The sequence below is a fragment of the Loxodonta africana genome, chromosome 3, assembly GCF_030014295.1.
Source record: "Loxodonta africana isolate mLoxAfr1 chromosome 3, mLoxAfr1.hap2, whole genome shotgun sequence".
Lineage (NCBI taxonomy): Eukaryota > Metazoa > Chordata > Mammalia > Proboscidea > Elephantidae > Loxodonta > Loxodonta africana.
The window spans coordinates 102,980,584-103,008,291 of NC_087344.1; the positions used below are offsets into that span (position 1 = coordinate 102,980,584).

At 37.2% G+C, this 27,708-nt stretch overlaps 1 protein-coding gene across 4 annotated transcripts in view; it reads left to right on the forward strand.

The window, feature by feature from the left end:
• Positions 1–24,227, forward strand: part of ATG4C (autophagy related 4C cysteine peptidase) — an 87,251-nt gene extending 63,024 nt beyond the window's left edge. For all 4 annotated transcript variants that reach the window (XM_064282074.1, XM_064282073.1, XM_064282075.1 and 1 more), the window contains 2 exons: positions 6,096–6,215; positions 21,794–24,227. In XM_064282074.1, coding sequence (XP_064138144.1) covers positions 6,096–6,215; positions 21,794–21,961 — 288 coding nt within the window. In that variant the 3' untranslated portion in view covers positions 21,962–24,227. The remainder of the gene's footprint in view (positions 1–6,095; positions 6,216–21,793) is intronic.
• The last annotated feature ends 3,481 nt before the right edge of the window (positions 24,228–27,708 follow it).

Sequence of the window (27,708 nt, forward strand, 5' to 3'; positions counted from 1 at the left end):
GAAAGCTGGACAGTGAATAAGGAAGACAGAAGAAACATGGATGCCTTTGAATTGTGGTGTTGGAGAAGAATATTGACTATACCATGGACTGCCAAAAGAACGAACAAATCTGTCTTGGAAAAAATACAACCAGAATGCTCCCTATAAGCAAGGATGGCGAGACTACGTCTTACATACTTGGGACATGTTGTCAGGAGGGATCGGTCCCTGGAGAAGGACATCATGCTTGGTAAAGTACAGGGTCAGTGGAAAAGAGGAAGACCCTGAACGAGATGGGTTGACACAGTGGCTGCAATGACGGGCTCAAGCAGAACAACAATTGTGGGTGGGGCACAGGACTGCGCAGTGTTTCGTTCTGTTGTATATAGGCGTAGATTATGAAAATAGAGAAAATTCAATATAAAATCTAGTTCAGGAAGATACGTTATAAATCATAGGATCCTTTGTTAGCCATTAATTAAAGTATAAGCAGCTTGCAGCCAAATTAAATATTTGCTAGTTGACTGATTGATATTGGGGGAGGCACTACAGAATTGTGCTGTGTGAACCACTTTGTAATTCTTTTTCTGCAGCGTTGTGGTCTTGTGTCACTGATTCCTATGTCTAAATTGCATTTCTGGTATATCTATACCAGATTTACTCCTTAGAAGCAACAGCTTGAGACTCAGATGAAAAATCGGTCATAGTATTTTATTTTTACCTAAAATGTTGTTGTTGTTAGGTGTTGTCAAGTTGGTTCTGATTCATAGTGACCCTGTGTACAACAGAACGAAACACCACCTGGTCCTGCGCCATCCTCACAGTTCTTGCTATGTTTGAGCCCATCACCAAAAATAGACACATTAAAAGATTATTGTGGTTGTTTTGACTGGTAGAGACTATCATTCTGATATTTTGAGCGATTCTGCAAAGATGCTAGGAGAAAGAATATCCTGGTTATGTCTATACAGTCAAGATTAGAAAGGTCACAACTTCATTACAGATAACATTGCCAAGGATGGGAATTCCAGAACACTTAATTTTACTCATGAGGAACTTGTACATAGATCAAGAGGCAGTTGTTCAAACAGAACAAGAGGATACTGTGTGGTTTAAAGTCAGGAAAGATGTGCATCAGGGTTGTACCCTTTCACCATACCTATTCAGTCTGTATGCTGAACAAATAATCCGAGAAGCTGGACTGTATGAAGAACGGGGCATCAGGATTGGAGGAAGACTCATTAACAACCTGTATTATGCAGATGGGACAACCTTGCTAGCTGAAAATTAAGAAGACTTGGAGCACTTACTGATGAAAATCAAAGACCACAGCCTTCACTAGGGATTATACCTCAAAACAAAAATCCTCACAACTGGACCAGTAAGCAACATCATGATAAAAGGAGGAAATATTGAAATTGTCAAGGATTTCATTTTACTTGGATCCACAATCAACACCCATGGAAGCAGCAGTCAGGAAATCAAAGGATGTATTGCATTGGTCACATCTGCTGCAAAAGACCTCCTTAAAGTGTTAAAATACAAAGATGTCACCTTGAAGACTAAGGTGCACCTGACCCAAGCCATGGTGTTTTCAGTGGCCTTATATGCATGCAAAAGCTGGGCAGTGAATAAGGAAGACCAAAAAAGAAATGACACCTTTGAGTTGTGTAGGGCAAAGAATATTGAATATACCATGGACTGCCAAAGGAGCAAACAAATCTGTCTTAGAAGAAGTACAGCCAGAATACTCCTTAGAAGCAAGGATGACAAGGCTACGTCTCACATACTTTGGACATGTTATCAGGAGGGATTAATCCCTGGAGAAGGATATCATGCTTGGTGAAGTAGAGGGTCAGCAAAAAAGAGGAAAACCCTAAATGAGATGGGTTGACACAGTGGCTGCCACAATGGTCTCAAGCATAACGATGGTGAAGATGGTACAGTTCTGGGCAGTGTTTTGTTCTGTTGTAAATAGGGTCGCTATGATTTGGAACTGACTCAACAGCACCTAACAACAGCAACAGCAACAACTTATTATTGGGAGACTGTTGTAACACTCCAGGGGTGAGTTAATAAAAGCCTCAAGTAGGGTGGTGGTAGTGAGAATGGAAAGAATTGATTTTAGGAGACTCTGTTAAGTAAAATTTGATGAGATTGGGTAACTTCTTAAATGCACAGAAGCATTTATCTTTTATATATCGGAATACCAAAAAGTTGGGTTCAGGCATTATATCTTTGCTGGTAGAATATCTGTCTGTCGGGATACTTCCTGTTAAAAAAATTTTTTTTCTTAAGGCAGGAATTTAGCTTAGATTATCTAGTTAAAGCATCATTTCTTTTCCTATGAAAGGATGATATAAAAATCACAGCAAGTTGTCTTATCTTTGTACAGAAATAAAGTTTCACTTTCTGTCTTATGTCTCAAGTTTATAGTGTTCCAAGGGAAGGTATTTTAACTACCCTGTATTACTAACCTTCCTTGCCTTGGGTTATATTTGTTGTGTATTTATATATTATTGAGATTTTGCAGTTTATCGGTGTAGTAAATTATATACACATTTTAAAACCATCCGTAATAGACCTCAATTATTTTAAAACATTTTTGTAAGCAACTTTTTTGATCAATACTTCTTTTTGGTCAATAGCTGGAAAAATTGAAATCTTAGATCTCTTATCCAATTTCATGTAAATAATTGCTGATAGTTATTTTAAGTAAGTACTCTAGATCCAACAAGATTGTGAAATATTAAGAAAGCAGTATGATATCAGAATATTTGCGACTGAAGAAGAGATAAAAGCAGATTATGTCTTTTGTTTTTGTTCTTAGGATGTTGAATCCCTACATTTCTGGAGCTGAACTTGTAAAATTTTGTTTATTTGAAACAAAATCAAACCAACTTGTTTCTCCTCCTTTTAACTATAATTTATTGACCTCTTTCAGTTTGCAAGACACTGTACTAAGCGCTTTAAATAGAGCCCTCAGTTGAACTCTTCCTATGGTTCAAAATGCTTAGATTATATATTTTTGTATTAATTTTTAATTCTTGAGACATTTTCTTAAAAAGTATGTTAGTATATACTATTGAATTCCTATACTAACTTCTAAGAAAATCTTCTTCATCTTTACCTATCTTCGCTGAGTTTTTAACACATTCCGGGGTGAACAGAGCCGGGCAATCCTTGGCCTGGACTGAGAAGTGGAGTGCATGGTTCAGTGCAGGGGCAAATCAATGTGTAAACTCACACGCTGTAATTTTTACAAATTTTATTTTATCTTTGTTGTTAAGAATATATGCAGCAAACCATACACCAGTTTAACCTTTTCTACATGTACAATTCAGTGACATTGATTATATTCTTTGAGTTGTGCAGCCGTTCTCACTCTTCTGAGTTGTTTCTTCCCCACTAACATAAACTCACTGCCCCCTAAGGTTCCTATCTAATCTTGCCAGTTGCTGCTGTCAGTTTGATCCCATAGTGTTTTTTTTATTTGTTTGTTTACATTTTTTTGTGCTTTAGGTGAAAGTTTATAGATAAATCTTAAAAGAGCATAATGCTGAAGGCAGACATTCTTTACTATTTACTAGTTAAGCTGAACTATTATTTGGTTTTAAGAAGACTTCGGGCATATTTTTGGTTTAAGGTTTAAAGATTATCTCGGGGCACTAGTTTCAGGGCTTATCCACCTCCAGGCTGCTAAGCAAAGGATTGGCAGTTTGAATCCACCAGCTGCTCCTTGGAAAGCCTGTGGGGCCGTTCTGCTCTGTCAGAATTGACTGGACAGCAACGGGTTTGGTTTGGGTTTTTATGGCTCCAGAAGTCTGGATTTCACATGATGTTAGTATAGAGTATAGGATTCGAAGGAGCAGCGTGAACAACCTTAAAGTGGGGAAGCCGTGAAAGGGGAACTTTAAACAAGAAGGGATGAGAAGAACTCAGATGGCCTTTAGCAGTTGAGGGTAGGTTTAGTTTAGTAACCATTGTCAGTGGTTAGGACAGGGGCAGAATTTCAGTTACTGAAATGGGAGGATTAGTAGATATTTACATATCTATATATATATATATATATATATATATATATATATAAGGAATTAGTAAGCTAAGGCTTCATAAACCAAGACTATTGATTAATATTGTTTATGATATACTTTTGATATGACAGTTTCTAAATCTTCCAAATACCGAAATACCAAATCCTAAATGGTAAGAAAAGCCTAAATAATAGACATAGTAGTCTGTTCTGATTCCTGTGTTCCCAAGTCCAAGTTTCAGGTTTTAGGAGATTCATTCAGTGCTGACTATTTTAATTTATCTTAGTAAATTTAGAGAATAGTGGCATTAAAGCTATTAGAATTATGTGGTGTGGACATCTAGATAGATGGATGAGTAAATTTGTCAGTGAAAGATGTACCTTTATGGATTACACCTGAGAGTGGCATTTAGGAGGTGATTTTTTAGTAAGGGTGTCCTTTATTTGGCTAACTTAGGAAGCCCCATCTAAATCACCAGAATAACCTATCAGCTGAAACTATTTGTTTATATAGTGTTTTGTTTGTTTAGGTAATAGAATGATATCCACTGTTCCAAATAAGGGCTCCCTGGGTGGTGCAAACGGTTAAGTGCTCAATTACTAGCTGAAGGGTTGGTGCTTTGGAAGATAGCCCTGGCAATCTGCTTCTTAAAGGTCGCAGCCTTGAGAATTCTGTGGAGCAGTTCTGCCTTGTACACATAGGGTTGTCATGAGTCGAAATCAATGCAACAGCAGCTAACAACAATTGGGTCTATAGAGTGTGGGGAGAGAGATTAATTTTGATTGATTCACCATGAACAGAACTAATGTGAAAGCCTGTATTTTCCCACATTTTAATAGTTTCAAGTTAAAATCCTTTGGTTTTAGGCATTGGAGGCAGGGAATTTTTAAGTTTATGAGATCATATCCAGCCTAGGTTATTTCATAACTGAGCTCATTCTTTAATTCAAACATATAAAATGTATAATAAAAAAAATTTCCACGCCGTTCCTCTATGTAATTCTCTCCCCTCCCCCAAATGTATTATTTTTTGTATCTCCATATAGAGTTTGTTTATGCATATGTGAACAAATATTAACATATATTCGTATGTTTCTCTTGATTTTTTTAAACAAACTTCTTTATATGTACAGAAAAAGACTTGGTAGCATCAGTGATTTTTAAAGTCAAAGTATCTATCTCTGTATTCAAGCAGTTTTTTTTTTTTTATAAGAGTACCAAAGCATGATGGTGAACAAAATAATTGGAATGATCAGCTTTATATTTTGTCCTTTTCCTGCTTTTGTATTCCCTAAGGATGCCAAACTACTAATAGCCAAATCCTATTAAGGTTAAATAATTTGGGGCAGCTTACCCAGCCCACTGATACCTGTGGCACTGTGACCACCTGAGATAAAGTACAAACTAAAGGAAAAGGAAGACTGGTGAGAAGGAGTGTAAAAACCATGATTCACCTGTTCCATCCTGTGCCCTGCATGGGAACAAGCAAGAATTTGAAGTTAAGCCAAATAGAAGAGTGGGTTGTAAGAATATACAATTACGTACTTCTTATGTCAATTACTAAAATTCTGAAGTTGACTTCTTTTCATATCACTACGGGACATTTACATAAATCTGTGTATTTGTTTAAAAGGTCTTGATAATATTATTATAAGGTTTTTAAACATTAAAAAAAAAACCCTCTAATAGGACAGACTTAACTGCACTTTCATAGAAATGGCTAACTTGGTTCTAAACGTTGTATAGCTCATGCGTCCCTTTTCCAGTGGCACATTTTTTTTCTTTCTTTCTGCAAGTGTTAGAACTGCATGCCACTTTTGACACACTTCCTTTCTTTTTCAGAATGACACTAATGCAGTATAAGGTGGAGATTTGGTGAACTAAATATATGCAATGTTGGTTCTCTTTCAATTTACAGCTTTGGAGACGGGGAGGGACCGTCTGCGTAGGCTGGACCAAAACACTGTTTGAAGAGTTATGAGGGAAAGCTAGATAGCAAATTTTAAATTAAACCATATTCTTGTATATACCTAAGGCCATCAAATAAAGATAAATTAATCACAAAGAGCTTTTACTATTACAGACATTCCACTGCCCTTCTCCCAAAAAGATGTCATTTCGGAAAATGGATCCTAGCTGTACAATAGGATTTTACTGTCAGAATGTTCAGGACTTTGAACGAGCTTCTGAAGAAATCACTAAGGTATCTTTATTTAAAATATTATAAAACTATTTGTAAATGACCTTATTTTTTATTAGAAATAGCTTATTAAAAGATAACAATCTGTGAATTATGGTACTTTGTAAAGTTACCCCTTGAATGTTAGTATTATTACGAATATTGTGTACTAGAAAATAAAACAGTTTGGGGAACCTCAAGTGTGAAACAAATGAAAATCCACTAGTGACCAGTTGGGGGAATCTTGGTGGTGCAACGGTTAAATGCTGGACTGCTAACTGAAAGGTCAGCGGTTTGAACCCACTGGCTGCTCACAGGAGAAAAGATCTGGTGATCTGCCCCCGAAAAGTTACAGCCCGAAGGAGAACCTATGGGGCAGTTCTATTCTCAGGGCACTGGTGGCGCAGTAGTTAAGAGCTCAGCTGCTAACGGAAAGGTCAGCAGTTTGAATCCACCAGCTGCTCTTTGGAAACCCTATGGGGCAGTTCTATTGTGTCCTATAGGGTGCTATGAGTTGGAATCGACTTGACTGGCAAGGGGTTTGGTTTTTGGTTTAATTCTACTCTTTCATATAGAGTCACTGTGAGTCGCAATCTACTGGATAGCACCCTAGAGTGACCAGTTGAAACAAACTGATTGGCCCACTAGGTGGCACTGTTGAAATAAAAATCCCTTTGCAAAGTGTAGCCATGTGCAAGCAATTAGGTTATATTCTGTTTGAAGATTTTAAAAGGGCGATCCCTTAGGGGTAAAATTAATGAAGTATTTGATCAAACAAAATTGTGCATTACTTCTTGTTAGTCCAAGTGCTGCTTTGATTTTTTTTTTTTTAAGAGAAATGGCATTTTTGGATTTCTCAGAACTGCTTTATCAAATAAGCAGTGTTGTTACCTTCCCATAAACTTGTCTAATCTGACCTATTCTACTTAAAGTATCTTTGAAATAGGCTTATTTAACTTCTTCTCATTACCTTTAAACTTCAGTATTTTTCTGGTCCTTGAGTACTGCTAAAACATTTATAGAGCCTTAATATCTGTCTATGCTTATTATGTTAGAAAATAAAGATTGCTTACGCAGGAAGTAAGCATAACTGGATGAGTCTCTTTATTAGCATCGGTAGTTATAGGTTATTATTTTATGGTAAGTAAAACCAATACTAGAATCATTTTGGGGAATTTTTAACGAGTTCCGATGTAATAGTAACGTGTTACTGCGTCTCTTCCAGCTAATGCTGTTCAGGAAAGTGGACATAGTGAGCTGAAATTTTATTTTTACAATGTGAAAATAGAATGAGAAAGTTAATAAAAAGTTTCACATAAGCTAGGTTTAGTTTACTGGACCTGCCATGTAAAAGAGGAAATTTAATAGGAACTTGACAGAAAAATGAACGAGCAGAGGAGAAAATGAGATATGTGAGAACCTTTCCTCAGTCTTCATTTCTCACAGTTGTCGTCTTCTCATCCTCCTTTTTCAACCTGGAGGGGCATGTGAACAGAACAAAATACCTCTGCTCCATTCTTTTCTTCTTTTGTTACTTGACATCAGTGAATAAATTCGTGTGTTTTACTTTTACAGTTCTTTGTCTTTATAGGAGCATTATGTACGGTCTAAAATACACAAATTCAGATGATATTGTAAAATACATTGATCATTGCAAAACAGTTTTCATTAATTAATTTTCTATCTAGGTTAAAGTAAAGTAGATATTACTCCTGGAATAGAAATAAACCAAGTTATTACTACAAATTAAAAAAAAAAAGATTCAGAAATGAGTTATATGTTGAGATTTTGTGATTAAAAATAGTTATTCTGGTTTTCACACTGGAAAGTACTTAGAAATTATTGCTGTTGATGTGTCAGAGTAATATCCAACATTAAGACCAAGAGAAACTGTATTGTAGTATCATTTGGAAGTACAGAGAATTTTGCCGGAATCAGTTAACCTGCTTTCATAAGATGTTGTTTTCAAGTTGATAGCTTTTTGTAGCAGTACTAAAGACCCACTTTGTTATTTAATAACTCAATAATTTACTTTTTCTGAAAGTTTATAAGCTAAGCAGATTTCCTTTTCTTCTTAAAAACTGAATTTGGCATTTAAACTGCTTTTTTTTTATCTTTAAAAATTAAAACAACTTAAAATTACTTGTTTTTATATAGGATTTGTATTTTGGAAATGAAGCTGGGTAGTCTAGAGTTTCTTGTTTAATTTGTAATGCGATATGAGTGAATGTTCTTACTCCTTATTCTATATATGATTTTAAAAATAGTAATAAAAATTGTTAAACTAATTGTGTTTAGCGACGTTTAGCCCAGCAAATATATGGATAAGATCATATGCAGAGCATAAAATGACTAGTATATAATCCCTCCTTTTGTACAAGATAGAAGGCTTATGCCCTAAAGTAGCGTTTATAGACAAGGAGGGGAAATAAGACAAGTAGACATGTATTACATTGAATATGATAAGCATCCGTGCACAAGTAGAAATGAATTGACGGGGGAAGGAAGGGTACTGAAATGAGAGAGATGTCACATCTAAGTCAAAGTGCCTTAGTATGATGGTGATATTTAAGATGGGCCTTAAAGCTTAATTTCTATTGGCTTAGTGAGAAAAAGGGTATTTCAAGCAGAGGAAATAACAAGAGTAAAGGTAAAGAGGAAGGAAAGCGTAGAGCTAGTTTAGAGAATGGCAGATAGTCCAGTTTCGTAGGTGCCAAGGATATATATGGAGTCCCTGGATGGTACAGATAGTTAATGTGCTTGGCTGCTGACTGAAGAAGTTGGGGGATGGAATCTATCCAGAGGTGCCTTGGAGGAAAGTCCTGGAGATCTACATTAGAAAAATCAGCCATTGAAAACCCTGTGGAGTGCAGTTCTACTCCGACACGTGTGACGTTGCCACGAGTCGGGATTAACTTGACAAAGCCGATGTATTTGTTTTTTAAGAATACTTAAAGGGCTGGATTCCTGTCTTCTCACTGAATCAGAATCCCTAGGAATGCAGCCTGGGAGTCTCTCTAACCAGCCTCCCAAGGAACTCTTGTGTACCAAATGTGAAGCACTGATGTAAGACAGGACAACACAAGCTGTGATACTTGATTTTTGTGCTGACAGGACAAACATTTTAATACTTATATATTTATTTATGGAAACCCTGGTGGCATAGTGGTTAAGTGCTACAGCTGCTAACCAAAAGGTCGGCAGTTCGAATCCTCCAGGTGCTCCTTGGAAACTCTATGGGACAGTTGTACTCTGTCCTGTAGGGTTGCTATGAGTTGGAATCGACTTGACAGCAGTGGGTTTTCGGGTTTTATATATATGTAAGAAAAATCCTTCTGTAACTTGCTTTTTCATTTAACATTTAGTTAGAGATTTTATCTGTGTCAATACATGTGGGTCTAGTTTATTCATTTAAATTGCTGACTAGTAGTCCATTGTGTAATATACTACTATTTATTTACACCTTTGTTGTTGTTGGCCATCCATCTTGTTTCAGTTTTTAATTACAAATAATATTGTAGTACAATGAATTACTTAATATGGCTCTTCTAGCTGTAGTCTTTGTAACTGTACATATGACTGGATGGGACTATGCTAGTGAGGTATTTGTGGTGCACCAGGGGAATTACAGAGCTTGCTATTAATGGAAATAATGTGCATGGCACCCTTGTGGGGGTGGGACCATGCAAATAAGGTGTATGGAACCCTAATGAAGGAATCGGTCAGTTTTGCCATCCCCCTAGGCTTAAAATGAGCAATCCCAGAGGGAGGAGGAAGGATCTCACCACTGCCAAGAACAAGAGCCAGGAGGGAGTGTGTCCTTTGGAGCTGGGGTCCCTTCACTGAGAACCTCCGAGATCCAGGAGGCAGAGAGAGAGAGAGCTGTAACACTGGAGATGGAGAGAGATGGCGAGGAACAGCAGGGGAGAGATGGCAGCAGCAGAGGCAGCAGAGCCAGGAGACTGACAAGAGACAGTACAGTGGGCTTCCTGGCCCATAGAGTGAGAAAGCTGAGTGCCTTCGGGCAGGAGGCTTCCTGGTGGAGTGTGGTGCCTCCAGGCAACGGGAGGGCTAGGCTTACCGACCCAAGGAATGAGACAGCTGAGCACCTTTGGTCAGGAGGTTTCCTGGTGGAGTGGGGTACCTCTAAGCACTTGGCAGCAGAGCTAGGCTTACCGATTCAAGGAGCGAGATTGCTGAGCACCTTCAGGCTGAGGCTTACTGGCAGGGTGGGGTGCCTCCGGGCACTTATCAGCAGAGCTAAAAGAGCTTTGTAACACTTACCTGAGCAGGGCAGAGAGAGGCCTACCTGTGGGCATAGCTGAGAAGAGGCTGTTCTGATCGAAGAACTATATCCTGAGCCATTCCTGAACCTGAACTGTAACCTGTTACTTCCCTAATAAACCCCATAATCCTGAGTATTGTCTGTGAGTTCTGTGTGGCTATTGCAACAAATTTTTGAACCTGTCAGAGAAGTAGAGTGCAGTGGGAGGGATGGCTGGTGTTAGAATTGGTAAAAAGGTTGTAGGATAGAGGTATGTCTGGCCTCCCCTTCATAGTGATCAACCTTGGGCTGTTGATCTTGATTTTCCTTCCCCCTTGTGAAGTTAGGATCCCTGGTGGTATAGTGGTTAAGAGCTTGGCTGCCAACCAAAAGGCTGGCAGTTCAAATCCACCAACTGCTCCTTAGAAACTGTATGGGCCAGTTCTACTCTGTCCTATAAGTTCACTATGAGTTGAAATTGACTTGATAGCAATGTGTTTGGTTTGGTGTGAAGTTAGAGGAGGTCACAACCCTCACCGTACCATTTTTACAAATATTTATAACAATTTTTTTTTACCTATATCATGTACCTATGTAATATTTTCTCTAAGGTGTATACATTAGGGTAGAATTACTGGGCCATACCAAAAAAAAAAAAAAACATTGCTGTCAAGGCAATTCTGACTCACAGTGACAGGGTAGAACTACCCCATAGGGTTTCCAAGGAGCAGCTGGTGGATTTGAACTGCCAACCTTTTGGTTAGCAGCTGCAACTCTCAACCACTGCACCACCCGTGCTCCTACTGGGCCATAGGATATGCATATTTTTAGGTTTGCTAGATATTGTCAGAATGAATTTTGCTTGAGTGTGATATTAATGATATTGTTCTATAATTTCCACATTTGGTTGGATCACCTTTCTTGGGTATAGGCATAAATATGGATCTCTTCAATCAGTTGGTCAGGAAGCTGTCTTCCATATTTCTTGGCATAGACTAGTGAGTGCCTCCAGCGCTGCATCTGTTTGTTGAAACAGCTCAACTGATATTCCATCAGTTCCTGGAGCCTTGTTTTTCACCAATGCCTTCAGAGCAGCTTGGACTTCTTCCTTCGGTACCATCGGTTCCTGATCATATGCCACCTCCTGAAATGGTTGAATATCGACTAATTCTTTTTGGTATAATGACTCTGTGTATTCCTTCCATCTTGTTTTGATGCTTCCTGCATCATTTAATATTTTCCCCATAGAATCCTTCACTATTACAACTCGAGGCTTGAATTTTTTCTTCAGTTCTTTCAGCTTGAGAAACGCCGAGCGTGTTCTTTCCTTTTGGTTTTCCATCTCCAGCTCTTCGCACATGTCATTATAATATTTTGTCTTCTCAAGCGGCCCTTTGAAATCTTCTGTTCAGTTCTTTTACTTCATCAATTCTTCCTTATACTTTAGCTGCTCGACGCTCAAGAGCAAGTTTCAGAGTCTCCTCTGACATACACCTTGGTCTTCTCTTTCTTTCTTGTCTCTTCAGTGACCTCTTGGCTTTTTTCATGGATGATGTCCTTGATGTCATTCCACAACTCGTCTGGTCTTCGGTCACTAGTGTTCAGTGTGTCAAATCTATTCTTCAGATGGTCTCTAAATTCAGGTGGGATATATTCAAGGTCATATTTTGGCTCTCATGGACTTGCTCTGATTTTCTTCAGTTTCAGCTTGAACTTGCATATGAGCAATTGATGTTCCACAGTTGGCCCCTGGCCAACTGATTGGAAAAGATCCATATTTATGCCTGTTCCCAAGAAACATGATCCAACCGAATGTGGAAATTATAGAACAATATCATTAATATCACACGCAAGCAAAATTCTGCTGAAGATCATTCAAAAACGGCTGTAGCAGCATATCGACGGGGAACTACCAGAAATTCAGGCCGATTTCAGAAGAGGACGTGGAACCAGGGATATCATTGCTGATGTCAGATGGATCCTGGCTGAAAGCAGAGAATACCAGAAGAGTGTTTACCTCTGTTTTATTGATTATGCAAAGGCATTTGACTGTGTGGATCATAACAAACTATGGATAACACTGTGAAGAATGGGAATTCCAGAACACATAATTGTGATCGTGCGGAACCTGTACATAGATCAAGAGGCAGATGTTCGGACAGAACAAGGGGATACTGATTGGATTAAAGTCAGGAAAGGTGTGCGTCAGGGTTGTATTCTTTCACCATACCTATTTAATCTGTATGCTGAACAAACAATACGAGAAGCTGGACTATATGAAGAAGAACGGGTCATTAAGATTGGAGGAAGACTCATGAACAACCTGCGTTATGCAGATGATACAACCTTTCTTGCTGAAAGTGAAGAGGACTTGAAGCACTTACTAATGAAGGTCAAAGACCACAGCCTTCGGTATGGATTACACCTCAACATAAAGAAAACAAAAGTCCTCACAACTGGACCAATAAGCAACATCATGATAAACCGAGAAAAGATTGAAGTTGTCAAGGATTTCATTTTACTTGGATCCACAATCAACAGCCATGGAATCACCAGTCAAGAAATCAAAAGATGCATTGCATTGGGCAAATCTGCTGCAAAGGACCTTTTTGGAGTGTTGAAGAGCAAAGATGTCACCCTGAAGACTAAGGTGCGCCTGACCCAAGCCATGGTATTTTCAATCGCATCATATGCATGTGAAAGCTGGACAATGAATAAGGAAGACCGAAGAAGAGTTGACGCCTTTGAATTGTGGTGTTGGCGAAGAATATTGAATATACCATGGACTGCCAAAAGAATGAACAAACCTGTCGTAGAAGAAGTACAACCAGCATGCTCCTTAGAGGCAAGGATGGCGAGACTGTGTCTTACATACTTTGGACATGTTGTCAGGAGGGATCAGTCCCTGGAGAAGGACATCATGCTTGGCAGAGTACAGGGTCAGCGGAAAAGAGGAAGACCCTCAACGAGGTGGCTTGACACAGTGGCTGCAACAACGAGCTCAAGGATAACAATGATTGTAAGGATGGCGCAGGACGGGGCAATGTTTCATTCTGTTGTGCATAGGGTCGCTATGAGTCAGAACCAACTCTACGGCACCTAACAACAACAGATACTGTCAAATGTTCTCCGAAGTGATCATACCAAGCAGTATATGAAAATTTCCAATGATTCACATCCTTATCAACACTTGATATTGTCAGACTTTAAAATTTTTAACCAATCTCATGGATATGATATAGTTCCTCTTTGTAGTTTTAATTTCTATTTTGTCAATTGCTAGTGAGTTTGAGCATCTTATCAAGGTTTATTGGCCTACTTGGTTTCTCCTTTGTGAATTTCTTGTTCATTTCCTTTCTCTTTTTTTTTTAACAGGGTTATTTTATTTGAAGGAATTCTTTATAATGATGAATACTCCTCCTTTGTTGGGTGTATGTTTCACAAATATTCTTCTAGGCTACAATTTTCTGTTGTTAAACATGTTTATAATTTTAATATAGTAAAATGAATTAATTTTTTTCTTTGCGACTTTTGGATTTTGTATCAAAGAAGCCTTTAATAACCTAATAACCTAATGTCATGTGCATATTTTCCTATATTCATAAAGTTTTAGGTTTTCCATTTAGATCTTGTGTATGTCTTAAAGTGTATCTTTTTCTCAACACAGATAACCAGTTGTTGCAGCATCATTTATTGAAGAGTGAACTTCCTTCACTGATTTGTAATGCCTTCTTCAAGGAGCTGAACTAGAACAGAAGCCCCCCTTACCACTGTCTCTCATCTCTTATTCTCCCCCTTGCTTTCTCTGCTTTAGCCCTCCTAGCCCCCTCTAACCTGAGAGGAAAGCTCCTGTCTTGGGGCTGCTACACTGGATATACTCTTTGACTGAGTATTCTTCCCTCAGACATCGGCTTGGCTTACTCTCTTACCTCCTTTAAGTGTTGGCTCAGCCATCTCAGTGAGGTCTAACCTGACCATCCTACTTAAAATTATAACTCTTACCTTGTCTTACTTTGTCTTTTTTTTTCCTGTAGCACTTATTTTCTAACACACTATATAATTTTCTTAATTATTGTATTTATTATTCATTACCTGTTTCCCCAGTAGAATGTAAACTAAACTACACAGGGCAGGAATGTTTCACCTGTTTTGGTCATTGATGTATCCCAAAGCATCTAGAACAGTGCCTTGCCCATAGTAAGTGTCCAATATATTTGTTGAATGACTGTCTGGAGCTGGGTATGCAGTGATGAACAAGACAGTTACAACTCCTATCCTCATGAACTTATGCCTGGTAGATAAGATGGACATTAAACACAAATAAATGTATAACAAAAATTAAAAGTTCTGTGAAGAAAAATAAAACAGTATTAAATGAGAAAGAAAAATAGGAGAGACATAATTTAATTTGGGGAGTGTAAAATTTTTGAATCTAATTAATATAGCTTCATGACTTGGCTTTAATTAGGAAGCCTTGAATTAGGAGCAAATAAATTGAATAATAGTTTGGCATGATAGGGATAGTGAAATTTCAGTGGGATTATGGATTCCTATGATTTCACTGAAATGGTCAACCATGGAATTCCTTTGGATAGGGAGGCAGATGATCTGGGAGAATTGAGAGAGGTGGAAGATTTGAAGGTCAGATAAAGATAAGGAAGTCAGGTTTACTGTGAGTGCTTCCAAAGCAACCACTCTTACATTCTGCCCCTTCTTCAGACTACAGTAACTCTTTGGAATAGTTCTGTGTAACCTTGTGCCTAATCTTCCTATTAATCAGCTCCTTTCTTTCTTCCATCGTGGTTCATTCCTTCCTCCTTTCCTCCCCACTTCCATCCCTCCCTTCTGTCTTCCTTCATTTGTTGTTCATGTCTCTGAGTAATTAATCACATCATTCAAATCTGTTGCATTTTTAATTTTTGGCTTGTCTTATAGGTTACTGGGAAATATGTGATAAAAGTCTCTAATTGTGATTGTGGGTTTGTCTATTTGTCCTTTAAGTTCTCTCAGTTTTTGTTTTATATACTTTGAGGCTGTTATTAGTCACATATAAATTTATGATTGTTAGGGTTCGTACATATATTTTAAATCCCACAAAGCGTTATTGTTTTAAACAGATTATCCTTTTATATATATATTTTTTCCTGTATTATTCTGCTTCCTTCTGGAATCATTTTGTTTTCTCTCTGAAGAACTCCGTATTCTAGTTTCACTATTTGTCCCAGTAATACTCTGTATAGCAAAGAGATCCAGTTCAGAATAATGTATTGCATTTAGTCTTCGTATATCTTTAACCTCTTTTAATCTAGAGCATTTCATCACCTTTCCTTGATTTTCACATGACCTTGATATTTTTGAAGATTACATGACACTTTTTTTTTTTTTTAAAGGACACTTTTTGAAGAATACTTGTTACTTTAGAAAATTTCGTAGACTGTTCACCTTAGTTTGGGTTTGTCTCATGTTTCCTCATGATTGTTCAGGTTGTCCATCTTTGTCAGATGTGTCACAGAAGTGATGCTGTGCTCTTCTCACTGTGTCCTAGAAATTGGCACGTGATGTGTCCCTTTACTGATGAGGTTAACTTTGATCACTTGATTTAGGTGATGTCTGTCAGGTTCCAGTCTGGCCTCAACACACCTACTACGCAACAGCAACTTCTCCTGCCCTGGAAAGTGTCTGCTTTGCCCAGCCCATCAAGTGGCTTTAGAAATGAATTGTTTGAGAAGAAGAAGAGCTTACCTTTGTTACTGAAAGATATTTGCACTGAATATAGAATTCTGTGTTAGCAGTTCTTTTCTTTCAGTACCTTGAAGATATTATTCCATTGTCTTCTGGCTTCTATCATTCTTGATATACTTCCTCTCTAAGATTTGGCATCTCAAGACAGAGCCGTCTTGATTCCTTTCAGGTGCTTTCCAACAATTACGTTTTGTTCTTTATCCATTTTTTTGTGCATAGTGGTACTTGGTGGCAGGATTAATTTGATTCAAGCTGCTCTGTCATGGCCCTGTAAATAATTATCATATTTAAATTGTTTAATTATCACATTTATAATTTAGCTGTTTCTTTTAAACTGTAAGATGTGACTGTAAAGTAAAAAAGAACAATTTTAAAAGCCTAACATAAAAATTAATTTTATTTCTATATGTCATTAGAATTTTACCTCATGCGTACTACTTATAGAAGGGGCTGTGGAGTTAATAATTTATCTTATATCCATCCAAAGAAATTTTATTGCTAAAGTAAATTATATATTTTTTAAAAATTCCTTGCCATCAAGTTGAGTCAGACTCGTGGTGAGTCTGTGGGTGTCAGAGTAGAACTGTGCTCCATAGGGTTTTCATTACTGATTTTTTGGAAGTAGATTGCCAGGCCTTTGTTCTGAGGTGCCTCTAGGTAGATTGGAACCTCCAACTTTTCAGTTAATAGCCAAGCTTATTAACCATTTGTACCATACAAACCAAAAACCAAACCCACCACCATCGAGTCGATTTTGACTTATAGCAACCCCATAGGGTTTCCAAGGCTGTAAATCTCTGCAGGAGCAGACTGCTGCATCTTTCTCCTGTGGAGCAACTGGTAGTTTAGAACTGCCAATCTTTCAGTTAGCAGTCAATTACTTTAACCACTGGGCCACCACGGCTCCCTTGTACCACACGGGGACTCCAAAATTATAAAGACAAATTAAATAAACCAAATGAAAAGAATCTGGTTACCCTGTAAATGGCAACTCCATTTTTCTGGCTGCTTAATCTTAAAAGCCTAGAGTCATCCTGGGTTCTGCTGTCTACCTCACGACCCTGTGTCCAATCCATCAGCAAATGTTACCATTTCTCCTCTAAAATAAACAGTATGAGAATTTGAAAAGGGTGTGAGAAGAGAGCTAAATCCTCAGGTCCTACAGCAGGAAACTAATCGATAATGTCTAAAATGGATTAAGAAATGGCAGATTAAGCACATAGAAATATAGAGGAAAAATTCTGAAGAAATAGCTAAAAGAGTTTAAAATGACTCTTTCTGAGGAGCTAGCCTGTGGAGTGGGGAGTAACATGGCAAGGGACTCCTGCTGTTTTTCAGCATAAGCTTTTTACTGTGATGTTATTTTTAAAAATATGTACATGTATTACCTTGATAAACATGAAAATTAATTTTATTTTCAGTACAGTGATAGTGGTAAAAGTGGGTTAGAAGGTGTTATGGATTGAATTGTGTCTCACCAAAATATATGTTGTAAAACCTCCTACACTTGCGGGTGTAATCCTATTTGGGAGTAGGATTTTCTTTGTTATGATAATAAGGCCCTGTCAGTGTAGGTTGTGTCTTAGGCCAGTCATCTTCAAGATATAAAAAGAGCAGAGAAGACACAGAGAAGGAAGAACAGAGGGGAAGTGCATGCCAAATGAAGATCACCGAGGAACTCCAGAGAAACTGAGACAAGGATTTTCCCCCAGAGCAGACAGACAGAACTTTCTCCTAGAGCTGGCGCCTTGAATTCAAACTTTTAGCCTCCTAAAATGTGAGAAAATGAATTTGTTAAAGTTACCCACTTGCGGTATTTCTGTTATAGCAGCACTAGGTAACTAAGACACAAGGATTTAAGATGGGGTAGTGAGTTGGAATTGACTTGATGGCAATGCATTTGTTTTTTTGGGTTTAGCGAGGAGATAGAGTGGAGTTACGGTAAATACACATTTAAAAAAAAAAAAAAAAAGTGAGTTGGAATTGACTTGATGGCAATGCATTTGTTTTTTTGGGTTTAGCGAGGAGATAGAGTGGAGTTACGGTAAATACACATTTAACTTACGCAAATAGAACTATATGAGCTCTTGTAATAAAAAAGAAAATATTTTCCACGTGTACTCTTTATTACATATTGTTGTACACATTACAACATATATTGTACATTTATACGTGTTACTACTGAACAGGGTTGTATACACAAGATTATGTATGCTGCCCTTTGAGCAATTTAAGGGCTTTTCAAAGGTAAATTTAGCTGTATTGGTCTTGATTATATTTCAGTTCCTCATTATGGGCTGACTTTAGAACTTAGCCCCTGTGTAAGGTGTAGCTCCAGTGTGAAGAATATAGACTGCACAGGTATAGACTCCTCTGTACTGAGTATAATTTTACTTGTGTTGTGGCAGAGACTAGTGGAAAAGGTTTTGGCCTGGAGAGAAGAGGTCATCTCCTTGTTCTATTTCTGTTCTTACTGGCAGCTAGCTTGATGATGGAATAAATACTTAACTTCTGTCCTCTAGCTTTTTCCTTTGTAAATTCTGAAACCTGTCAAGTCAGTCCCTAGGAAAAGTGTGATAAAATATTTGACCTTCTGCAAAGAAATCTATATTATTTGCCTTTTAGATAATAAAGAAACTTCAAAGTATCTTTAGCTATCTTACTAAAGCAGAACAGAGTTTAGACTTGTCTATTCTAAAGTTCTTATTGACCAAACCACCGAAGATTCTTTTAAAAGCAACTATGAGATAGTAAATTCAGTTAAGTATCTTTTTTTAAAAACAATGGTTTTCTCCTAACTATAGAAGAAATGCCTGTTAGAAAGTTTGGAATATAGAAGTCTAAAAAAAGAAAAAAAAATCATTAATTGTTTCATTGAAAGATATCTATTAATATTTTGTGATCTTTCTAGTCCTTTGAAAATACATATTTTGATTTTTTATCATTATTGAGATTAAATTTTATAGGTAGCTTAATGTCCTCTTTTTTTCTCTTAACATCTCTTAACTTTGTAACATTTCCCCAAGCTATTAAATTAAATTAAAAATATTTTAATTCATGTTCTCTTTTATTTTGTATACTCTCTCAATTAGTGATACCCCATGTCACATAGATAACCTAATTTGGAGTTACTTTCATGTAGATTTTATATTATTTATTATGGAAAGACTTTAAGGTTTTGATAATGTAGCCTTTCTAGTAATGTAAAAAAAAAAAATTCACTTTTTGATAAAAGTTTTCAGAAAACATTGTCAAATCAGTAGTTATTAAAAAAAAAGCTTGAATAAACATTCTTTATATGGTGCTCAGAGCTATGAAAAATGTTTGAAAGGCATGTTGATGATTCACTGAAGTTTAGTCTTCCACTAATTTATTATCAATCTACTTTTTTTGTTATTGTGTCATCTTAGGAAAGTCATTTAAATCCTTTGAGTCTCAATTTTCCAATTTATAAAATGAAAGAGAACTAGACGATTTTTAAAGTCTCCTTTGGTATTTCCATTTTTATTTGTCCTAAAATTACTTCTTCCCTGCGTATCATGTTTATGTGTTGATAGGTTATCACTTACCTTATGGCTTTGTCCTTTAACATATTTATTATTTGATAGGCTTTAAAAATATTTTAATAAGCTCAGGAAAGTTAGAAAAATGATAAGCCTGAAATCAGTGAATATTTTACATAAGGAGGCCTGCATTGGAAGAGGGTTTGCAAAAAGTACGTGTATTTATAATGAAAGGTAGAGTGTTCCTTTTTCCCTGAGACACAGATTTTAATCTTACATTGATGGGCAACTTAGTCCTATATTAATAAACCCAAATGACTTCTTTCTTGATCTTGAAAGAAAGGATGATGAGATGATACTGTGAGCTCTACTTTGTTGATCTGAAAATGAAACAGTGTAGGAACTGCCCATTTGATACTGGACTTTTATAAGTGACCATTAAGTGAATATAAAATGGCAACAATTTTGGGCTACATTCCAGCCACTGGCTGGAGGTGAAAGACACTTGATACATGCCAGCCTCTCTGCCTCTTATTTTATATTTTCCACATTTTTGTCCTTTCTCATTCTTTTTTTTTTTTTTTGTAGAATATAAATAAAATTAATTTGAGTAGTAGTTAAACTAGCACAGTATGAATTATCGGATCTGATTTTCATTATATTTAGTTTTTATACTACTTGATTATTTTTTAAATTATTCCTTTCTGTTCAGTTAAAAAGTATTTCATATTAACAGTCTCAAAGCAATGTAGAAACAGGAGCCCAATGGCATGGCACATATTAGCCACGTTTCTAGATCTTCTGTAAATGTGGTTTGTAGGAATTTAATGATCCTTCAGTTGAATCTTGACACTTGGGAGAATTTAGTTTTTACAGCTGAAATTATCATTTAAAAACAAATTATATTTAATTCATCATGACTAATGATATGTAAGCACTGTTGATATATTTTTAATATTTTTTATAACTCATAAACTTTTCAGAATGCTTCTTAGATGTATACTTTTTCAGAATCCTTCTCATATGGGCCTGATTACTAATAGAAAAGCTTCTATCTATCAAAACATACTTCATTCAAAAATTTTTATTCATTTTTTATTAAATTGTTTTAATTTTTATAGAACTTTTTAACAAAGATTTAGAATGAGTTGCTGGCTTGTTAACGAATCCCAGCTTGATAGAGGTTATAAAGCTTGTGTGTATCCGCACAAAATTGTAGGCATTGCTTTTCTCACTTCCAAATTATGTAATGTAACTTTAGAAGGTAATATGTGAAATATGACATGGGATTATTACTATGTATAAGAACACTATTTTTCTTGTTGACTAGATTACTGCAAAAATATTTCAAAGTATTTTTTCAAATATAGGAATCTTTGAAAAGACCAACCTTATACTTTTTTTTTTTTTTAAGTAACTTTTGTATTATCTCTTTTGGTCTTTTTAACAATTCTCTGAGGTAGGAGGATCGGATATCTTTGTTTCCATTCTATGGATGATACTCAGGTAGAATGATTTGCCCAAAGTCAAACTGAGGTAAATTGCAGAATTGAGATCAGAACCAAGCTTCAAATGCAATCTAATGCTTCTTTTTCTGTATTATGCTCCCAAGTAATCTTTCACAATATTTTATCATAGGCAGTAATACCACTTTGTTCCATTGTCTACCAAAAGAAGAAAATACACAACTTTTTAGTATGTCCTCAAAAGAATGTGACTAGAAGATTTACTGGAGGGAGGGAAGGGAGAGGAGAGTGCAGAGTTTTTTAAGAATGAGCACATAATTTTTAAGGGTCTAATTCTAATGGAGATAAGTGTGTATTTACTATAAATAAACTATGCAATAATGATCATCTTTTGTCTTTTAGCCAGAACAGTTAAAACATTAGCCCTGGATGAATGGAAACAAAAGAGAAGCTAACAGAGAGGTTCAGGGCTAAACATTAGAGTTTATTGATTGATTTAAAAAAAATATCCACAGCAGAGGATACACCATTTCAACAAATTCTACATGTACAATTCAGTGACATTCGCCGTGTACTTTTAATGCATTATTGCATCCAGTAAGGGATTCTTCCTTATTTCTGTTACAGATGCTGAAAGTTTCTTCTAAGGAGAAATATCCACTATTTACTTTTGTAAATGGTCATTCCAGGGACTATGATTTTACATCTACTACAACCAATGAAGAAGACCTTTTCTTAGAGGATGAAAAGAAGAGATTAAAAAGATTTAGCACAGAAGAGTTTGTCTTGCTTTAATGATTAACACTTTGGTGCTTGATGAGAAGAACTCCCTTGAAACAGAAAAATGAAGAGAAACAAGTATACTTGAAACTGGTTTATTTTCAGAAATATCTTAATTTTGTATGTTCTGTATAAAAAAGAGCATTTGAAAATATACAAGTTTTAAAGATATTTTTCTGCAAGAGAAGTAATCTAATGAATCTTGGTTTCTAATAAATATTAAGTGATACTGGTTACATTCCTATTTTCCAAAGATCTGCTAATGAGAACTCTAACTACGAGCCTTCCTCTCTTCAGTTCTTTCGCCTGAGGCCACTAGACTCCTGGAGGTTTTGTGATACCGGCCCAAAGACTGGAATCACCAAATACTTTCAAGTTTCGGCTTGTGTTCACAACAAGAAGACCAGAGAATGAATCTTTGATGGCGCCTAGGCTCCTGCTATGATTGTTAATGAAATGAAAGGGTGCTTTTGGACGTATTTTGATATATTAAAGACTAGCTGTGATATGCGTACAATTATATAAGCAGAATTGTAAGTTGAGGTAATACTTAGCAATATGATTTTATAATGACTGCTCATTATGCTTGCTGTTGAACCTTCATATGAGGCATAAATATAAAGTATTGGTTTTCCCCACAAATTTAAAGGTTACATTAGTAATAGTAACTACACCCAGTCCAGTCAAATAAAAAACAATTGTAAGATAGGAGTAGTGTTTGTCTCCTATCTGAAAAATGCAATTTTATGGGAATTCCACTTATTATGCAGTTTTTAAATCTAAAGGTAAGTACCAAGAAAGGCATCAGTAAGTGGCCCTCCATGTGATTTTTGCTATTAGTATGAATCAGTGTAGTGGCATTTATAAGCTGAGGTCATCTGTAAGGCAAATACGCCTTAAGTGTATTATGTGTTACTTAAAGGCAGTTTGTGATATAAAAGTACCAGAGCTATTATTGAGCCAGAATTATAAAATAAATACTTTAATAAAGATGTAAGAACATAAAATGCCTTTGTTTTGATTTTAATGTGGAATTCTTTTAATCCTTTTGTTTGAAAAATTATTGCCCCAAATGAATTCTGTTTATTTATAATGAAAGCAAATAATATTGTTGCTCTAAAAGCACAATATTAACTTTCTTTATGGGCTTCCATGTTTCATTGTAGAAAGGTGACTTATTATAAAGACATAAAATTGCGTATCCTCTACAGTCATTGATCTCTTCTATCAGAAAGCTTGTTAGGTTTAGAGTTGCATGCAGAACTGAAACAGAGGGTGAGCAGATTGCTTTAGTATGCCTGATGAGAGAATTCAGGTTTCAGTTTCTCAGTGTGGATAGTTTACTGAAGTGAAATAAATAGTCTGAATCTAAAATTTTCCTTTACTCTTGATGAAATCTGGACAAGTTAAATCCAGTGTTAATTTTCCTAGGATGTCAAAGCAATGTAGAAACAGTAAGTCAGTGGCATTACAAATTTTATAGGTTTTTAGTCCTCACATCTAAGCTAGTGCAATTTGTTGTTCCTACACAGCTGCAGTATTCTCAGGATTCTACAATAAATGCACCAAACAAGAGCGCCCATACTTGCGAATGGATCAGAACTGATTTTAAGTGTTCTCACAAGAACTATAAAATGTTGGAGTTACAGGATAGGAGGCTGTTATTTTCTCAGTCTGTTTAGAGATCATCGTAAAGAGGATTTTGGAATGACAACTGGACAATGTTGATGTGAGGGGGGCAGAAACTTCCTTCACATTGAATTATATTGAAAATGCTTTAAAACATTATACAAACAAAACAAATTTTACAATTCAATCATCCTCGTGACTGGAAATAAATATTTATAGTTAGAAGTTATTAGCATGATAATATGCACATAAAAGATATTCAATAATACTAATAAATGAATGAAAATTGAGAGATGGGCTGAAGGATTTGTCCTGCCTGCTAATTCAGCTTCAGCAGAGGACTAGCCCAAAGTTGGGCTCATCTGCTCTTAGGAAGGCAATAGCAAAACTGCACCAACTGATTTAAAACAGAGGTACTGTGGAGTATCTGGTTTCCAACTTTGTTTTGAACATAGATTTCTTTTCAAGTTCTGACAGTGAGTAAACTTCATCAGTAAAGCTTATGAATGATCTCTTTCAGCCCAGAATAAAGGAAAGTCAAAAGGACAAGATTCTAAGATGGGTGTACTTTTAGAATTATGAGAGAAGAACCCTCCATTTGGACACCATAAATATTAAGATACTGGATTTTACCATTAACATTTCAGAAATAAATTTTTAAAATTCTTGATGTTAATTTTTGATGGTGAAGGTTTTTTTTTTTTCTCATCTGCATAAGATTTGACACCTTGAATCCCCTTTTGTTAATCTATTAACCACCTGCAGGCAACTTTGAGAGTCATCATTTGCTAAATGAGTGAATGAAAAAGAGCCCTTGTAATATTAATTACCTATTTTTTTTTCTGGGAGTGCTGCTATAACAGAAATGTCACAAGTGGGTGGCTTTAACAAACAAATTTATTTTCTCACAGTTTAGGATGCTGAAGTCCAAATTCAGGGTGCTGGCTCTAGTGGAAGGCTTTCCCTCTCTGCTCTGAAGGAAGGTCCTTGTCTCTTTTGAGCTGTGCTCTTGGGCAGTCTTCATGTAGCTTGGCATTGCTCTTTCCCCATCTTTGCTTTGCTTGCTTGTTTAATCTCTTATATCTCAAAAGATAGTGACTCAAGGTACAATCTACACTAATCCTGCATCATTAACAAAGACAACACATTCTCAAATGGAATTATAGCCACAGGTATAGAGATTAGGATTTACAACACATTTTTGGGGAACAAAATTCAATCCATAATATTCTACTCTTTGGCCTCCTGAAATTCATGTCCTTGCCACATGCAAATCACATTCATCCCATCATATCGTTGTGAATCTCTTAAATCAACTCCAACTCCAAAATCTCATCTTCTGAAGCTTCTAAATCAAATATGGGTGAGACTTTAGGCATATTCCACCCTGGTTCAATATTCCTTTTCATCTGTGAACCTGTGAAGTCTAGAATACAAATCTGCTTCCAGAGCACAATAGTAGAACAGGCACAAGGTAGACATTTCCATTACAAATGGAAGAAATGGAGGGGAAGAAGATTAACAGGCACCAAACAAGTCCAAATCCCAGCAGAACAATTTACATTAGCTCTCAAGGCTTGAAAACAATCCTCTGTTCTCTGAGACCACCTGGGCATGGGCCCTGCCCTTCAGACTCTAGGTGTTGGCCATGCCTTCTGGATTTTGGGTGGAGGCCCTAGGTGTTGGCCATGCCTTCTGGATTTTGGGTGGAGGCCCCTGGGCCCTGGGCTTCAGCTTCACCTTCCAGGCCCGCTGGGACAGCAGCTCTGTGCCTTCTGCTTTGGGTGGCTCCATTCTCCTAGTCCATGTGAGTGATGACCCCTCCCCCTCAGCACCAGCAGGCCCCATTCTTCTGCCCCTTGGGCATGGAAGCCCTGCCCCCTTGGTTTTGGGCAGCAGGCCCTCCCACCCCCCACTGGCACACGTTAATGGCAGCCCCACACTCTGGAACTGAGTTGGCAAAGGTCCAACTCTTTAAAACCTAGGAGGCTGTGTCCCCACCCTTTGAGACCCAGGAGATTGTGGCCCCACTCTTTGAAACCAAGAAGGACCTGCTTCCTGCACTCCTTCTGACACCTTTGCTGATCTCTAGACTGCTCCAGGGATGGTCCCTTTCTTTTCTTGGAGGACAACAGATGTAGCTCCTTTGGCCTGTTTCCTGCCTGTAGAAATCCAAGAGGCAGACAATTTTCTTTCCTTTTGACCTGTCTCTGACCCCTTCAGTTTAAGCTGATGGGTTTTCTGCTGTGGTAATTGGTTAGATCAATCAGTCACAAGTTAGTATCTTTAACAAAAGATTGCATAGCCACGTCCTTGGTGAAAATTCTAGGACACATGTCCTTAGTTTGTACAACAGAATTTTCCAAATATTTAGGTTCTGTTTTCATTTTACATAGCTCATTTTTTTTATTAACTTTTATTGAGCTTCAAGTGAACATTTACAAATCAAGTCAGACTGTCACATATAAGTTTATATACACCTTGCTCCGTTCTCCCACTTGCTCTCCCCCTAATGAGTCAGCCCTTCCAGTCTCTCCTTTCGTGACAATTTTGCCAGCTTCCAACTCTCTCTATCCTCCCATCCCCCCTCCAGACAGGAGATGCCAACACAGTCTCAAGTGTCCACCTGATACAAATAGTTCACTCTTCATCAGCATCTCTCTCCTACCCACTGTCAAGTCCCTTCCATGGCTGATGAGTTGTCTTCGGGGATGGTTCCTGTCCTGTGCCAACAGAAGGTCTGGGGACCATGACCGCCAGGATTCCTCTAGTCTCAGTCAGACCATTAAATGTGGTCTTTTTGTGAGAATTTGGGGTCTGCATCCCACTGATCTCCTGCTCCCTCAGGGGTTCTCTGTTGTGCTCCCTGCCAGGGCAGTCATCGGTTGTAGCCGGGCACCATCTAGTTCTTCTGGTCTCAGGATGATGTAAGTCTCTAGTTCATGTGGCCCTTTCTGTCTCTTGGGCTCTTAGTTATCATGTGACCTTGGTGTTCTTTATTCTGCTTTGATCCAGGTGGGTTGAGACCAATTGATGCATCTTAGATGGTGATCCAGGTGGGTTGAGACCAATTGATGCATCTTAGATGGCTGCTTGTTAGCATTTAAGACCCCAGACGCCACATTTCAAAGTGGGATGCAGAATGTTTTCATAATAGAATTATTTTGCCAATTGACTTAGAAGTGCCCTTAAGCCATAGTCCCCAAACCCCCACCCTTGCTCCGCTGACCTTTAAAGTATTCAGTTTATCCCGGAAACTTCTTTGCTTTTGGTCCAGTCCAGTCCAGTTGAGCTGACCTTCCATGTATTGAGTATTGTCCTTCCCTTCACCTAAAGCAGTTCTTATCTACTAATTAATCAGTAAAAAACCCTCTCCCACCCTCCCTCCCTCGTAACCACAAAAGTATGTGTTCTTCTCAGTTTATACTATTTCTCAAGATCTTGTAATAGTGGTCTTATACAATATTTGTCCTTTTGCCTCTGACTCATTTCGCTCAGCATAATGCCTTCCAGGTTCCTCCACGTTATGAAACGTTTCACAGATTTGTCACTGTTCTTTATCGATGTGTAGTATTCCATTGTGTGAATATACCACAATTTATTTACCCATTCATCTGTTGATGGACACCTTGGTTGCTTCCAGCTTTTTGCTATTGTAAACAGAGGTGCAATAAACATGGGTGTGCATATATCTGTTTGTGTGAAGGCTCTTGTTTCTCTAGGGTATATTCCGAGGAGTGGGATTTCTGGGTTGTGTGGTAGTTCTATTTCTAACTGTTTAAGATAACGCCAGATGGATTTCCAAAGTGGTTGTACCATTTTACATTCCCACCAGCAGTGTATAAGAGTTCCAGTCTCTCCACAGCCTCTCCAACATTTATGGTTTTGTGTTTTTTGGATTAATGCCAGCCTTGTTGGAGTGAGATGGAATCTCATCGTGGTTTTAATTTACATTTCTCTCATAGTTCATTTTTAAGTCCATCTCTTTCTTTTCTCATTTTACTATAATCCACATAGAGAAACCACGTGACTCCTTTAAGATTTTACTTAGAAATCTCATCAGACAGATATCTATGTTCATCACTTACGAGTTCTACCTTCCAGCAAACGTTTGGATGTAATTCAGACAAAGC